General features: G+C 36.6%; 1 protein-coding gene across 1 annotated transcript; it reads left to right on the forward strand.

Moving 5' to 3' along the window:
- The first annotated feature begins 8,850 nt into the window (after window positions 1-8,850).
- Window positions 8,851-13,791, forward strand: LOC100375261 (endoplasmic reticulum chaperone BiP-like). The gene is made up of 7 exons (XM_085500105.1): window positions 8,851-9,033; window positions 9,894-10,125; window positions 10,710-10,957; window positions 11,058-11,212; window positions 11,297-11,532; window positions 11,917-12,154; window positions 12,401-13,791. Exons 1-7 carry the CDS (start codon window positions 8,906-8,908, stop codon window positions 13,117-13,119), a joined length of 1,956 nt encoding a protein of 651 aa, XP_085356231.1. The 5' UTR covers window positions 8,851-8,905; the 3' UTR covers window positions 13,120-13,791.
- Window positions 13,792-14,886: the final 1,095 nt, after the last annotated feature.

The following is a 14,886-nucleotide window of genomic DNA, read 5'->3' on the forward strand; positions in this document are numbered from 1 at the left end:
TACCAAGTTTGAGAAAGGAGTTAACTGAAAAATAAGAAGGCAAATTAGTAAGACCCGATGAAATGATATGATACATAGTTGCATGGCAATGTTTATTCATTAGGATAGGGGAATACTCAGAGACAAGACACATAATACATACCAGTTATTCTGTATCCTTCTAATGTTTGAATGCTTAGGCACATCTTTCTTTTCTCAGTTAATGTCAAGTTAGGGGTGGCAAGGCACTCTGCTTCCCATTGATCAAGAAATGCCAAAAACTCTTTCTCCAACCAATGAAAAATGGAAAAATAATATTGTTAATTGTTACCCCTAAATTTTAAAACAACAAAACCATGGCTCAACAGTATCATATTTAAACCTATTGTAAAAATACTTTATTTTCACTGGAATTTATTTTTTGCTGAAAACAGTTTTCATGCATCATATATGGATCTAGTTTACATTATATTGCATTAAGACATTATGCCTTCAGCAAAAACAGAAGAAATAAAATAAATTTTTCCACAGTATTAAGTATTTAATAAAAGAATGTACGCAATTAAAATGTTCTGAAAGGCTATTCAAAACAAAACAAAACAAGTATAACCATGTGTCCTATGTATAACCCAATTACATAAAAATAAAAGTTGGTATTTAGTCATTTGAAACATACCTCAAAACGCCAATCGTCCGGACTGCGGTATGGATATAATGCTGGCTTTCTTGAACTCTGACCTTGTCCCAACTCTGTCACATTCATTGCATCAAAAAAAGTATCCATTAGTGTTATAAATTTTTCCGTGGACTTGGTACCATGTCGTCCAACAAGTTCAAATGCATGTGCCACACTTCCACTCAACACCTGTGATTAAAATTACAATAATCTGTATTAGTGGTACATTTTCATATAGCTGAGTCAAAACTCCTAACACCTTAATAGCTAATCAACTGATTATTAATATTAAAGTTGAATATCACATTTAAACATTTAATTATCTAAGTAGAAACAGTTAACATGGACCATTCTAGCCAGAATGTTGTAACCTGAATGTAATACTGTAATTGTAATACTGGTAGGCTATTTAAAAATGCTGCAATTTAAGTATTAGACAGCCATCTCAGTTCTGGTAGTTGACATGCTAGTGAGAAATTAATTTAAATAACATTATACCTGTGCTGCTGGTTTCACACGCATGCGTAGCGAAGGTGTCAAGTATAGGTGTTCATGAGTAATTTTTGGAAGTTTGCGAAGTACTGCTTCTCTGCCAATTCCAACATCATTTTCAACAAGTCTTATTAACTGCGGCCATGTAATAGCTTGCTTCTGATACTGTAAAAGATAGATACAATGTATTTTAAGGTTACATTTATGTTGCTAAGCAACATCAATAAATATTATAAAACAGTGCACATAAAAGCTTAAAGCGGGAGGGTTGTCACCTACGCACATGTGGGAATTGAGTCCCAATCGACGATAAGATACACTAAAAACACAAAGGCTCATTATTTAATTAGCAATTCTTCATTGTCTATCATGAGCAGAAGAATAAAATATAATAATCATCTCAAGCATCACAGAAATTTATACACTTGAAAAAATATATTTATGAATTGCAATTATGAAACTTGCATGCAAATTTATGGTTTTACTGTGCCATCCAGAGTTCTCCCAGTTGTTGCGAGTGTTTTTATGAGATGAGGTACATCGCAGATAAAATAAATATTCCTGGTTTTGTCGAATGGATTGACGGTGTAGTGCATTAGATTGTCATCTTCATCATTCCCATGAAGCTTGTAAAATCTTCTGTTGGGACTAGCCCCATCAGCAACAAATGCTCTGACAAAAAAAACTGCAAATTATAACATGTCGACTCCTTCCCACACAGCATAGTAGAGTTGTTGGCTTGAAAACCCACAGCAGGTAAGCCAGGCAAATACTTCACGCAATGGGGAAAAAAGACCTCTCACCATAACAGCCAATACATGTGTTGCCAATGGGGGATCTTCAGTTTCATCATCACCAGTATCATTTTTTTTAGATTTTCGACGTAAGTTGAGATTTCTTCATTGATACCTCCAAGGTTGCAAAAGCCTACGAGTTTCCCCGGCCGATTTGTTATAAACAAGACCACTTTTAATCTTCACCTCATAAAACACCAATGAAACATTATTTTTAAATTCTGGCATGGTGTCAAACTTTATGTCATTTTGTAAACGTTCTATCACATCTACATTGACTCCATCAGTGGTTGTTGTAAATTGGGTGTAATCCCGCAAAGTGTTCTGGTGTAGCAGTACGAGTATCTTGGACTCTCGCAGCAAACGATATGCTGAAGCAGATTTGGAATGTAGTGCAATGCACCACTTAATGACCAGAGGATGCCATCTTCGTTGATTTCTTTGTTTTGCTGTGACTTCTTTTTGTTGCTCCTAGAAAATATATTGCGGACTACCTGGAGAAAAGTTAGAATGAACTTCATCATCTTTATCTTCCATTATTGAAGAGAAAGACTTGGCAGTGTCCTCATCTAATTTCTCCCCAGTTTCTACGATGAGACTTCTCAGCTTGTCCTCTAACCTATACAGTTTTCTCTTCATTTAGGTTTTTTTCTTTTTTCAGATTTTTCGCCTTTTCTTCAAGCTGCTTCTTACCCATTCTATCATTTCTGGTTTTAGTCACATGTTTTTCCTTGGCATCTTCACCTTCACTTTGCTTTTTTTGAGAATACAGTGCATGTAACGTGCCATGATACAATGTACAAACTGGACATCTCGATGTCACAATTCAAATGACGAATAGTCTTCAATGAACCTACATCCTGTTCGAAAGGCAGAATGTCATCATGATTGTTTCGAAATACGGCCAACTGTTCTGAGGATGCCATCCGACACAATTCATTATATCCATTGTTTCCTACACAAGTTACTGAGCCCATCAGAACAACAAAAAGTCTGTGGCAGGACTCCTCACTAAGGAAACTTGGTATGTCTTTCAATACTTGAGCATTTTTAACCAATTTTCCCTGTACTTCTACCGACCAATCACCAGTATTTAAAATGTCTAAGCGTATTGAAGTCAGTCTGTCTTCATTACAGGTTTTCCAGCACCGTACCCGATCATATTCTGTTGTGATATTGTAACCATATTATTTCCCGAGCTTTGATGCAATGGCTAGAATAGTGTGACCTTTGCGGTTTGTATCAGCATTGGTCACATCATGTGTACTGAATAATGTGCATTCTATTGAATGTGGAATAAAATTATGAGGTACAATTTTCATATCAGTCTTCTTTCTTCTACGGATTTTTTCCTTCCAGCGATTTAATTTTACATGACATGCTCTGCATATAAATGGAGGATATATATATATACGGGTCTTCTGTGGCAACATCAATGTGAAGTAATTGAGAAATACTTTTTGATACATTATCTTTCTTTATCGGTGACCTATATTTATCGCATGGAATAGCATTGTTACCATTGCATATTTTCCAGTGCGTCCTCAGCCTTTCTTTATGGTACTCCATAACCTAAAAATCCAGACAAAAAAATAAAATCTATAAATTTAACCGTATAAATTCCAATGCCTTGTCAAGCAAAAGAAGGAATATTTTCACATATCATAGTTTCATTTCAGATTTAGATTAACTCTATTGTCTTTAAAGAAAAGAAGGCCCATATTATATTGTTTTACACAGGATTTAAAAGTCCCAGTTTTTTGGCAAAATACAGTGACCATATATTTTGTTATGGATTCGCAAAAAACATAGTAAAAATAACTACAGCGTAAAATATCATGGGAATCAGACGCTAACTTAAATGGTAAAAATGACAGCAAACTACCTTGACTCAGTGATCTCTAACTACGAAAACACGCTCAAAATGTGTACCCAAAACATGCACTATAAGAGGAATGTTCAAAATCACACAGTACACGTACATACAAATTGTAGCTTAAAGAGATTTATTCTGTTTTGAAAGTTTGCCCCAGAATACAACGAAAGATAAATAAACACGTACGATGAGTGTTCGTAATGTCCCAAACCATTGCAACAAAATGCGCGATTTTCAACATCTGCACAGTTCTGCACACCCGTGAAAACTTCCATGTCAAAACATCTTGTTATAAACTTACCATGTATGTTTAAATTTCACTGCGGAAATTTGCGGATTTTTTTATATCACAGCTCAAAGTTGGTCGACTTCTGCGATGGAGAATGCCAGGAAAGATGTAATCACTCGCACTAGAAGCGTTCGGCTGCAAAATTTCCGGTACCTACAAGTGTGAAATGACCTTTGTGATCCGATAAAGGTCACTGCGTATGCACAATTCTTTTATTTATGGTTTGCGCATTCGATTTTTTAGACGGAATTTTTATTTTTCAGTTCTACTCTCGTTTTCTTGTGTAAATAAGCGGCTATCATCATGCAGATGAAACGACTTCTAAATAAATACGATAAGTGGTTTAACCAGGGCAAAGACAAAGGATGTTTATAGGATTAACATGGGCTTAAATAGCGTCCACACTCCTTCTCTTTTCTACCTCTATGCTTGAACCTGTTCCACGAAAATCTCAAGAACCGTTCTTGATATTTCGATAAAATTTGGTACATTTAGTTTTGGGGCCAAATTTGGTAATTTGCATATGGTTTTTACTGAATTCGGATTATCTCGTGGACAACTCAACAGGTTAGGATAAAATTTGGTAGGCATATACATTGATGTAATCTGCATGACATATTACTATTGGGGATAATCTGCACATGTGAATTATCTATTTAACTAATGCTTCAATTGAGATTATCTATTTGATAAGATGTCCTACGGGACGTACTCACCTAGAAATGTGGTTGGGGTGTGCCATTGGGACCTCCACATTGGTACATTGGTGTAATCTGCATGCCATATCTCTTCGGGATAATTTTCATATGCAAATTAGCATATTGCTTTTACTAAAATGGGATAATCTCGTGATTAAAGCAATGGAGTTCAATCATATTTGTTAGGCATATACAGTACATTGAGGTAATCTGCATGACATATTACCATTGGGGATAATTTGCATATTGTTTATAGTAAATTTGGATTATCTTTCAAACAGTGTACTGAAAGTGTTCATTGAATGATGTTAGGGCAGTGGGGAAAGGGCAACATCCTCCCCAGTGGAAGGCAACACAACGAGAGAAGAGTAGGCAAAACCGCTTTTTAATGAGGGGGAGGGGGAAATGAATTTGGTCAGCAGGAGGGCATGTCGGCGGAAGGGGAGTAGGCATAAAAGTGTGTTTTAATGAGGGGAGGGAAAAATTAATTTTGTCAGCAGGAGGGCAAGACAATTGTTTTTCAGGTGGAGGGTAGCTTATGAACAGCTTTTAATTTCCCCTCTTTCCTTTATATTAATTAGCATACTTCAAAAGGCACATAAAATAAATGTTGTCCCAGTGAATTGACTATTTCAATTTATTGCTCGTTGGCTGCACCTGATATCATAAAAGTATTACTTGTATTACATGTACAAGGACTGGGAGTGTCATTCGATATGATCGTGCAGGGTACAGTGGGTATATACTGTCTAGTATTCCGGTAATAACCTTCAAGTTGGTGTTATACATCTTTTAGGAACACTCTGACGGTATAAATCGTGAACTTGTCGAACTCACAGTTAAGGTAGAAGCGTGCTCATGAATTGAAAAACCCAGAATGTATAAATTGTACTTAGGGGGAGTAGAAGAACATTGACCTAAAAAATGGGGTCACCAGTTTAATTTACGAGAAAATGATGGTTGTATTTTAGTGGATAGTAGTCATTTTGGTAGTATTATAGTGTTTTTACCATCGTTTCCTATGGAAATATATTGCCATATCTCAAATTGTAGCGCTCCTTAATTTATACATCGTCGGAAAAATATGACGCGGAACTAATTCAAGTTGATAATGGCCAACAAGAAAAGGCAACAGTCAACCGGATACACACAACCAGATTGTTGCTAAACGGTCTCAAAAAAAAATTGTCTGTTTTCGTTGCGTCGGTCTATTGACGGTACTGATCTCGTATACAGTAAACCTGAGAACGAAACTTCCTATGCACATTCTGTATACATACTACTTCTACAGACTGCTAATATAACAAGTGTGAAAACACGAAGTCAAGGATTTCGGTTTTCATATTTCCGTCACAAATCGGTAAACAGAACGTGTATTTACTATTACCCTCAAATTTCCATATACATGTAATATTGACTAATTGGTAAAGGCTACAATAAAAAAGTGTACTGTATATTATAAGTACAGGTTATTACACGGAAATATCAAAATCATTAGTAAAGAAAAGTCGCCGCGACATCACGGGCTTATCTTGTAACCTGTTTACGACACTAGTGTGGAAAATCAAAATGTACAGCCTTGTCTTCCATGAAGCCTAACCCGTATGTACACGGGTGGTACCGGCTTGTATCTCGTGTGAGATTTGAGTTCTTGTGATCTGGTGGGTGAACGTCGATTGACTTAAACGAATTGTAAATTACAGGAACTAAAAACCTAAAAGATATGAAAATACAATAAATTATATTGAGAAAATTAACGATAATTCAAATAAAAAAATACATTTCACACTAAAACAATCTACATGATACCCCGTCAGTTGGTCAAATCTAACAAATTCCACTAAGTTTGGCTTGTAGGAGTTAAAACTTTCTACACAGTTCAAATGAGCTGGACTCCGAACAATCGCAAACCAACTCCGGACTGAATGGTTCAGCGGTCAGAGAGGTGAAAGGACGAGATGCTCCTCAGACGAGTCCAATAATGTTACTGACCCAAACTGACTTCTCAGTGCTAAGTTTCATGGGAAATATGCACATTACTTCTAGTCACTCATGTGTGCCTTTTTTGGCAAATTCGACGATAACTAATAATTTAAATTACTGAAAATACACAAATCATATATCCTAAATAAATGATTTAAATACATGTCTACATTATCGAAAAAAAGTCAGTAGAAATAATCAAAAAATATTACAGATTAAATAGCGCCCTCAATGGCCAACTTTACTTAGCTAAAACATTCATTTAATGCTTTGCAGTTGTTGTAAGGCCATCGATTGAATATACTAGTACTGCGGGAAATGTTAACACCAAGCATCACTGATATGGAGAAGATTGAAGTTTCACAACGCACAATAATTTATTTATGGTGCAAGTAGCCATACAGCGAATGAAGTAGTACTTAGTGATCTTGAACTTATAACAATGCAAAACAGATTAAAATTATGAAACTGAAATATTACAAACGGTTATGCCAAACGGAAGGGTATTGGGTATTAAAACATATTAACCATTATATATGTACAAACATTAAAATAAATAAGTCGGAAATTAAAATCTTAACACATTATGTTATAACAAAAGTTGTGCAAGATATTGACAATCGGAAGGAAAACGTACTGCAATAAACTAATCTAGCCTGAAACTCTATATGATATTCAAAACAAAGAAAAAAAACCCTCATAATTGTCTCAAGTTCTTGAAGCATTTTTAAAAGGAACATTTTTATCTTGAAATGTTGCGCTTTTTTTCAGCCAGATGGAAATTATGATGAATACACCTTTTTTTGTTCTTCTATAATTGTTTTTATTCATATAATATAAAAAAAATACATAATAATAATAAATAATAATAAAAAACGTACATGTCAAAATGATATAAAAAAGAAAATTAACTGCACTAAAGTGGAGTAATAATGAAAAAATAAAGGAGGAGGGGTGTTGGTGTGTGTGTGTGTGTGGGGGGGGGGGGTCGCAGCAGTTCAGGGCGCCACCTACGCCAACTTGTCAGGCTATCCAAGCAGTATGAAATGCGCACTTATTTTGCGATTCTACATTGGAATGAGAATGTCAATCAATCATACACCAGCGTATGGAATTCACCCGATGACGGAAGTGGGCGAAGGCTGTCCAAAAAAAGGTACATCGAGAGCACTTATAGCTACAGGCAACATTGTTGGGATCGGCTTATGAATACCGTTTATCGTTGATTTCAACCAAACCGTGGGTGCCCATGACCAAAGCAATCGGCCTCGTTTAGGGCCACTAAATCCTCCAAAATGAAATATACCATACAAATCAACATACGCACATAAAAGTAAAAAAAAATCAGACACATTACATGCATTAACTAATAAATTCTGCCTGGTTTTGACAACCTCAGCCCCTCCCGTCACGGTTGCAAAGAGGCTAATCTGTGTTTACCTTTTGTAATGCATTTCATTTGTAATTAGAAACATAAACAACGCACCAGTGGGCAATGTAGGCATTTTCAAAATGACGTGGGAGGAGCTTACAGTGCCGGCAAATTCGAATCTCAACGATTTTGTAACGCATTTTATCGACAAAAGTAAATGGCCTCTCTGTCAAATTGACCCCTATTTTTATCTATACCTTCCCTGGACATTCATGGTGCAACTCCCGTCCGAAAAATAAAAAAAAATATAATTCAGTGAATCACTGTTTCTCGTATTTTTGTGGAGTTTCATACACTGTTGTTGCTGTGGGTGAGTGCGACTTAATTTGAATAATAGACTCCACCCGCGCCTGTTTGTATACCATGTCGGTCTTTAACTGTTGAATAAAGTTCGAGTTATATCAACTCGAATTTCAGTGAACAATTGATTTAACATTGAGTTATGGCATAATTTTGCAAAAGTGGGCGTGGTTTTTAAATCATGGGCTCGGTCATTCATTCTAACCACGTGATGTTAACCAACCCATAAGACGTAGATGTTTGGATACCTCTAACCAATCAGAATAACCCACGGTAATAAACTAGAATGCTGATTCAGCACTGCGCCGTATAAGACAGTGACGGACTCTCCGTTGATAAACTGTTCATGCCGTATGCTGCGATAGATTTACTTTACGCATCTAAAAATGAACTTTTTGGCCAAAATACTGTTCGTTATATTCTGTTTGGCAACAGTTGTCACTGACGCTATGGGGAGCGATGATCAGAAAATAGGAACGGTGATTGGCATTGACTTTGGTACTACGTATTCATGGTGAGACACTGATTTTTATCTTCATTAATTGGGTGTATGTTGCTTCGAATATTAGTCATGAATGTATTGATATATCATCACGAACTAAGACCTTAATCCTTTGAAAAACGGCAACTGCTTCGAGAGTCGCTGCAATCAAATCATGGGGAATACCCTGGTAAATAAATGTACCGCTCGATCCTCCAGAATCCTATGTACCACTAGTACTTCCAGACAGAATCCTGTGCCGATACAGCAAGCATGCGTAAATGAAAACTCCTTTTATAAAAAAAAGTATGGAGAATGTATAGATCTTCACAGACTATATGTCTGTGTTAGTTGATTTTTTTCATTGTACGGGCCGTATCCCTACTATAAAACATTGTTTTTTTAAAGTTGGAAGACGCTTTTGCGTGATTTTCAAGGACTGCTGACATTTGTTGATCCGACTGTTTCGAGAATTCGGCGACATAGTCCGGGACCTGGCTAAACAGCTTTCTGCTCGATGCAGCTGTTTCCGTACACAGAAAGCAGACTGTTTTGGCCATACTACAACTTCAAGTTTTGTATGGAGTACAAGATTGATGGGTGGATGTGTGCGATTGATTTAACATTTATCGTATATATTTTTTTTTCCGCGTGCTAAAATTCTAAAATTATCTCACAGATCATATCCAGAAAATATTTTGTTTGTTTTTTACTAAAATTTTTTTTTTGGCAAACACTGACCCACAGTAGGATAGGTTTGTGAAGTTGACATTTTGCCATTTGGCATTCAAGTTGGCTTGAACATACGACACATATTCTTAACACCACCTGACGCGGTACCGTCGGTATTGTCAGTGACCTGAACATACATTATGATCTTTACCCATGTTTAGTGTTGGTGTTTACAAGAACGGTCATGTAGAAATCATAGCGAACGACCAGGGTAACCGTATCACTCCGTCATACGTGGCATTTACGGCAGATAGAGGTCGTCTGATCGGCGATGCTGCCAAGAATCAACTGACGTCTAACCCTGAAAACACTGTGTTTGACGTGAAGAGATTGATTGGACGTACTTGGGATGACCCGTCAGTTCAGCGCGATATCAAATATTTTCCGTTCAAGGTACGAGTATATGCCAAAACAACATCCGTATCTAAAACAAAGCTTATTGTAATCGAAGAAACGAAACGGGGTGACACACATAATAAAATATAAACCCTGAAAACGATATGTTTGATGTGAAGAGATTGATTGGACATACTTGGCATGACCCGTCAGTTCAGCACGATGTCAAATTTTTCACATTCAAAGTACGAGTCCTAGTATATACTAAAACAACTTCCGTATCCAAAACAAAGATTTTCGTTTCGTTTCTTCGATTACAATAAGCCCAAAACAACTTAGCGTAGAACACGTTATTTCAATTTGTTCAATGAAAACAGCTTGGAATTATTGCATAATTATCCCCATAGTTGTTTATAGTTAACGAAACTTTTCTATTGAAACAAAAGTGATAAAATTGCCATCTAACTGCGCAACACAAATCACTTCAAGCTAGTTTATAAGTGACGCACCACAGCTCATTGGCTGTTCAACGTTTGTTTTGGCTGGTTGTATGACCTCATGCAATCTGGATTTATCAATTATGCTAAATACTTGAACAACTCGTATGTCATGTGTTTCTATTGTGTTGTCTTCACGGCTAGGTATTAAACAAACACGACAAACCTCAAATCGAGGTATCAATTGGCAACGTGTCAAAAATATTGACAGCAGAAGAAATCACCGCTATGGTGCTTGGCAAAATGAAAGAGATGGCGGAGGGATATCTGGGTGAAACCGTTCATAGTGCTGTGGTAACTGTACCTGTTGTCTTTAACAATGCTCAGCGCCAAGCTACAAAAGATGCTGGAACTATCGCTGGTCTCAACGTAATGAGAATCATCAACAGTCCGTGAGTAATTTGTACGCACACCAACACTTGAAAGGAGGAGAAGCAGATTCCAGTAATATAACACTATAAATACTAACACTATTTCTTTATTTAATCTCAGTACTGCGGCTGCCATTGCATATGGAATGAAGAAAATAAAAGATCAGAAAAATATTATGGTGTTTGATTTGGGAGGTGGGACTTTCGATGTATCACTTTTGACAATTGATAATGGTGTGTTTCAAGTCTTGGCAAGCAACTGCGACACCCAACTAGGTTAGTATTGAGTGTATGTTTGTGTTTTAATGTACTTAAGAATGTTGGAACCTGAAATAAAATATTTATTTCGTTATAATACAGGTGGCGAAGATTTTGATCATCGTGTGATGGAATACTTTCTTGAACTGTACATGAAAAGGACAGGAAATGACGTCAGAAACGACACTCGAGCTATGCAGAAACTCCGCCGTGAAGTTGAAATGGCCAAGCGTGCGTTGAGCTCTAACCACCAGACCCGACTATATATTGAGTCATTTTATAAAGGCAATTATTTTTCAGAAACCCTGACAAGAGCCAAGTTTGAAGAGCTGAATATAGTAAGCTTTTTAACATACATTATTTCATGTTTTTGTTTTTTGGGGGTATATTAAAATCAGACTAATATAATGTATCGCTGATCGTATTAGCTATCTCGCAATAAATCGAATTTTAAATTGTCAACATTTCTTTGGACGTTCTTAACCAATGTATTGATTGAGCGTGGCAACTGGAAATAGCGGATTATTCATCTCACCCACTGCCGTCAACCAACAACTAGTTTAAAAACTGTGTTGGACATTTAAACATCGTCTGTTTCAAGGGTTAATACGTAAATATACACCATATACATGTCCGTAATGTCACCGACCTCACCTCAAGAGGTATGAACATGTTCATTCCAACAAAATAATAATCTTAATCTGACCTTGCATCTTATTCAGGATTTGTTCAGATCTACATTGAAACCTGTTCAATCAGTCATTGACGACTCGGGCTTACAGAAACAAGATATCAATGAAATCGTTCTCATTGGCGGATCCACTCGTATCCCCAAAATACAACAGTTGGTGAGAGATTTTTTCGGCGGAAAAGAGCCATCTCATGGTATTAATCCTGACGAAGCTGTTGCCTATGGGGCTGCGGTACAGGGTGGCATACTAGCTGGGGAAACGTGGACAAGTAAGTTTATAATAGTAGAAGTTTTTATATTCTTATTATTATTTGCAGATTTTCGTTTTTGAAAAGCGAACTATAAAATATTGTTTGCGTTATTACAGTTGATGACGTGAGGTGACGTCACCGTGAATAGATAGTTGCATTGTATAGGTTTAATTTACGGGGCGATCGATGGTAGTGGGGGTTGTAGTTATTGTAGAATCGACTGATTTTATATTCATTGTCATAGTTTTTCTTTTTTGATTTCAGAGGACATTGTAGTTTTGGATATCACTTCATTGGCTCTAGGAATTGAAATTGTTGGCGGTGAACTGACCAAACTTATTCCCAAAAATACTCCAATCCCGAGGAGAAGGTCAAAAATCTTCCGTCTGGGTGAGTTCCGGCCATATATCAGGATTAGAGTATTTGAAGGCGAACGTCCGATGACGAAAGATAGTCAATTATTGGGTGCATTAACTTTGTTTGGCACCCCAATTGCATCAATTGGTGCGTCACGAGTTAAGGTAATGTTCAAGGTAGACTCTAACGGTATACTGAGGGTCACTGCGAAATTCAAGGACGTGGGACATAAAGAAAAACTTACAATCGATACCGATCAAAATAGACTTTCACCTGGAGATATCCAAAGAATGGTCGGAGAAGCCAAACAATTTGCGGACGAAGACATCAAACGCAAAGAAAGAGGTGAAGCAAGTAATGAGCTCGAAGGATATGCTTATTCTTTGAAGAGACAAGTCAACGATGAGAAGAAATTTGGCGGCAAGCTGATAGGCGAGCAAAAGAATGTTATTACTCGGTCCTGCGATAATGTAATTGAATGGCTCGAGTATAATCCTGGTGCAAACACGGAGAGTATCAAGGCACGTCAAAAAGAATTAGAAGATACTGTGCGCTCAATTATCAGTGGAATATACGAACCTCCATCCGGAGAAGAAGAAGAATACTGGGATAGAGACGAACTATAGAGTTATTGCTAAATAGCTGGGCACATATTTCAATATTGTTTTGTCTACTTGTTGTAAACGTCAATTATCGAGGAATGTAGGTCAATACATAACAAGACAATAAATGCCAATGTCTAAGTGTTCCATTTGCTACGTCATATTTCTCTCGTTGCTACGTTATATTTTTCTCATTGCTACGTCATAGTTTACTCATTCTACGTCATAGTCGTTTCTTTGCAAAGATTACAGCCGCATTGATTGTAATACTAGTATATCAGATGTCTTAGTTTTCTTACCCCTAGACTAGTGTTTTTTATGCATTATGAATTTTTGCGTAATATGAATTAACACAAGCGACAATTTTCGATTGCCAAATGATGTTTTTTGTGTGCATTTTGTATTTTAATCATTTTTATTATTTAGTATTGCATAAATACACGATGATTGTACTTATTTGAATTACAATGTTCAGATTTGATTAGAATTGCAATATTTAGTATGAGTTATCTGATATTTTTTTCTCTGATAATAATAAAGTTATTGTAAATCCACTGGTTCAGATAATCTTCATCATCATTTCTCTGACCAGCCACAGAACACAATCTGTTGCTATTTTTTTCTGCCGAACAAATAACCAAAATAAAATAGTATGTACTAGTAAATAATTAAACAAGAAAATTACCTCATAGCGTATACTAACTTTATCGTTCACTACACATATTATCCTATTCCAAAATTGTGTTTGCTCCTCCGACGATGGCGTATCCGGCCACGTCAATAAAACATGTATATTACAGTACCATGTGACACCAATCTGATTGAAATAAGATTTTATTGGGCTTCCTTCTTTCTTTTTTTTAATTGTAAACAATAGACGTCACTGTTCCTTCTGTTTTAGCTCCATGATCGATGTAGTAAACAACGGACATTAGTAACTCGATGTTTGGTTAACTGTTGAATAAAGTTCGAGTTATGTCAACTCGAATTTCAGTGAACAATTGATTTAACATTGAGTTATGGCATAGTTTTCCTAAAGTGGGCGTGGTTTTTAAATCATGGGCTCGGTCATTCATTCTAACCACGCGATGTTAACCGCCCCATAAGACGTAGATTTTTGGATACCTCTAACCAATCAGAATAACCCACGACAATAAACTAGAATGCTGATTCAGCACTGCGCCGTATAAGACACAGTGACGGACTCTCCGTTGATAAACTGTTCATGCCGTATGCTGCGATAGATTTACTTTACGCATCTAAAAATGAAGTTTTTGGCCAAAATACTGTTCGTTATATTCTGTGTGGCAACAGCTGTCACTGACGCTATGGGAGCGATGATCAGAAAATAGGAACGGTGATTGGCATTGACTTTGGTACTACGTATTCATGGTGAGACACTGATTTTTATCTTCATTAATTGGGTGTATGTTGCTTCGAATATTAGTCATGAATGTATTGATATATCATCACGAACTAAGACCTTAATCCTTTGAAAAACGGCAACTGCTTCGAGAGTCGCTGCAATCAAATTATGGGGAATACGCTGGTAAATAAATGTACCGCTCGTTCCTCTAGAATCCTATGTACCGATAGTACTTCCAGACAGATTCCTGTGCCGATACAGCAAGCATGCGTAAATTAAAACTCCTTTTATAAAAACAAGTATGGATCTTCACAGACTATATGTCTGTGTTAGTTGATTTTTTTCACTGTACGGGCCGTATCCCTACTATAAAAGATTGTTTTTTAAAGTTGGAAGACGCTTTTGGGTGATTTTCAAGGACTGCT

This window comes from Saccoglossus kowalevskii, chromosome 6 (assembly GCF_978046115.1).
Source record: "Saccoglossus kowalevskii chromosome 6, keSacKowa6.1, whole genome shotgun sequence".
Taxonomy (NCBI): domain Eukaryota; kingdom Metazoa; phylum Hemichordata; class Enteropneusta; family Harrimaniidae; genus Saccoglossus; species Saccoglossus kowalevskii.

What these genes read in the sequence shown, in the direction of transcription:
- LOC100375261 (XM_085500105.1), top strand. Translation starts at nt 8,906, where the DNA reads ATGAACTTTTTGGCCAAAATACTGTTCGTTATATTCTGTTTGGCAACA. An exon ending in TTTGGTACTACGTATTCATG is followed by an intron (nt 9,034 to 9,893) that starts GTGAGACACTGA and finishes ACCCATGTTTAG; the next exon opens with TGTTGGTGTTTACAAGAACG. An exon ending in ATGAGAATCATCAACAGTCC is followed by an intron (nt 10,958 to 11,057) that starts GTGAGTAATTTG and finishes ATTTAATCTCAG; the next exon opens with TACTGCGGCTGCCATTGCAT.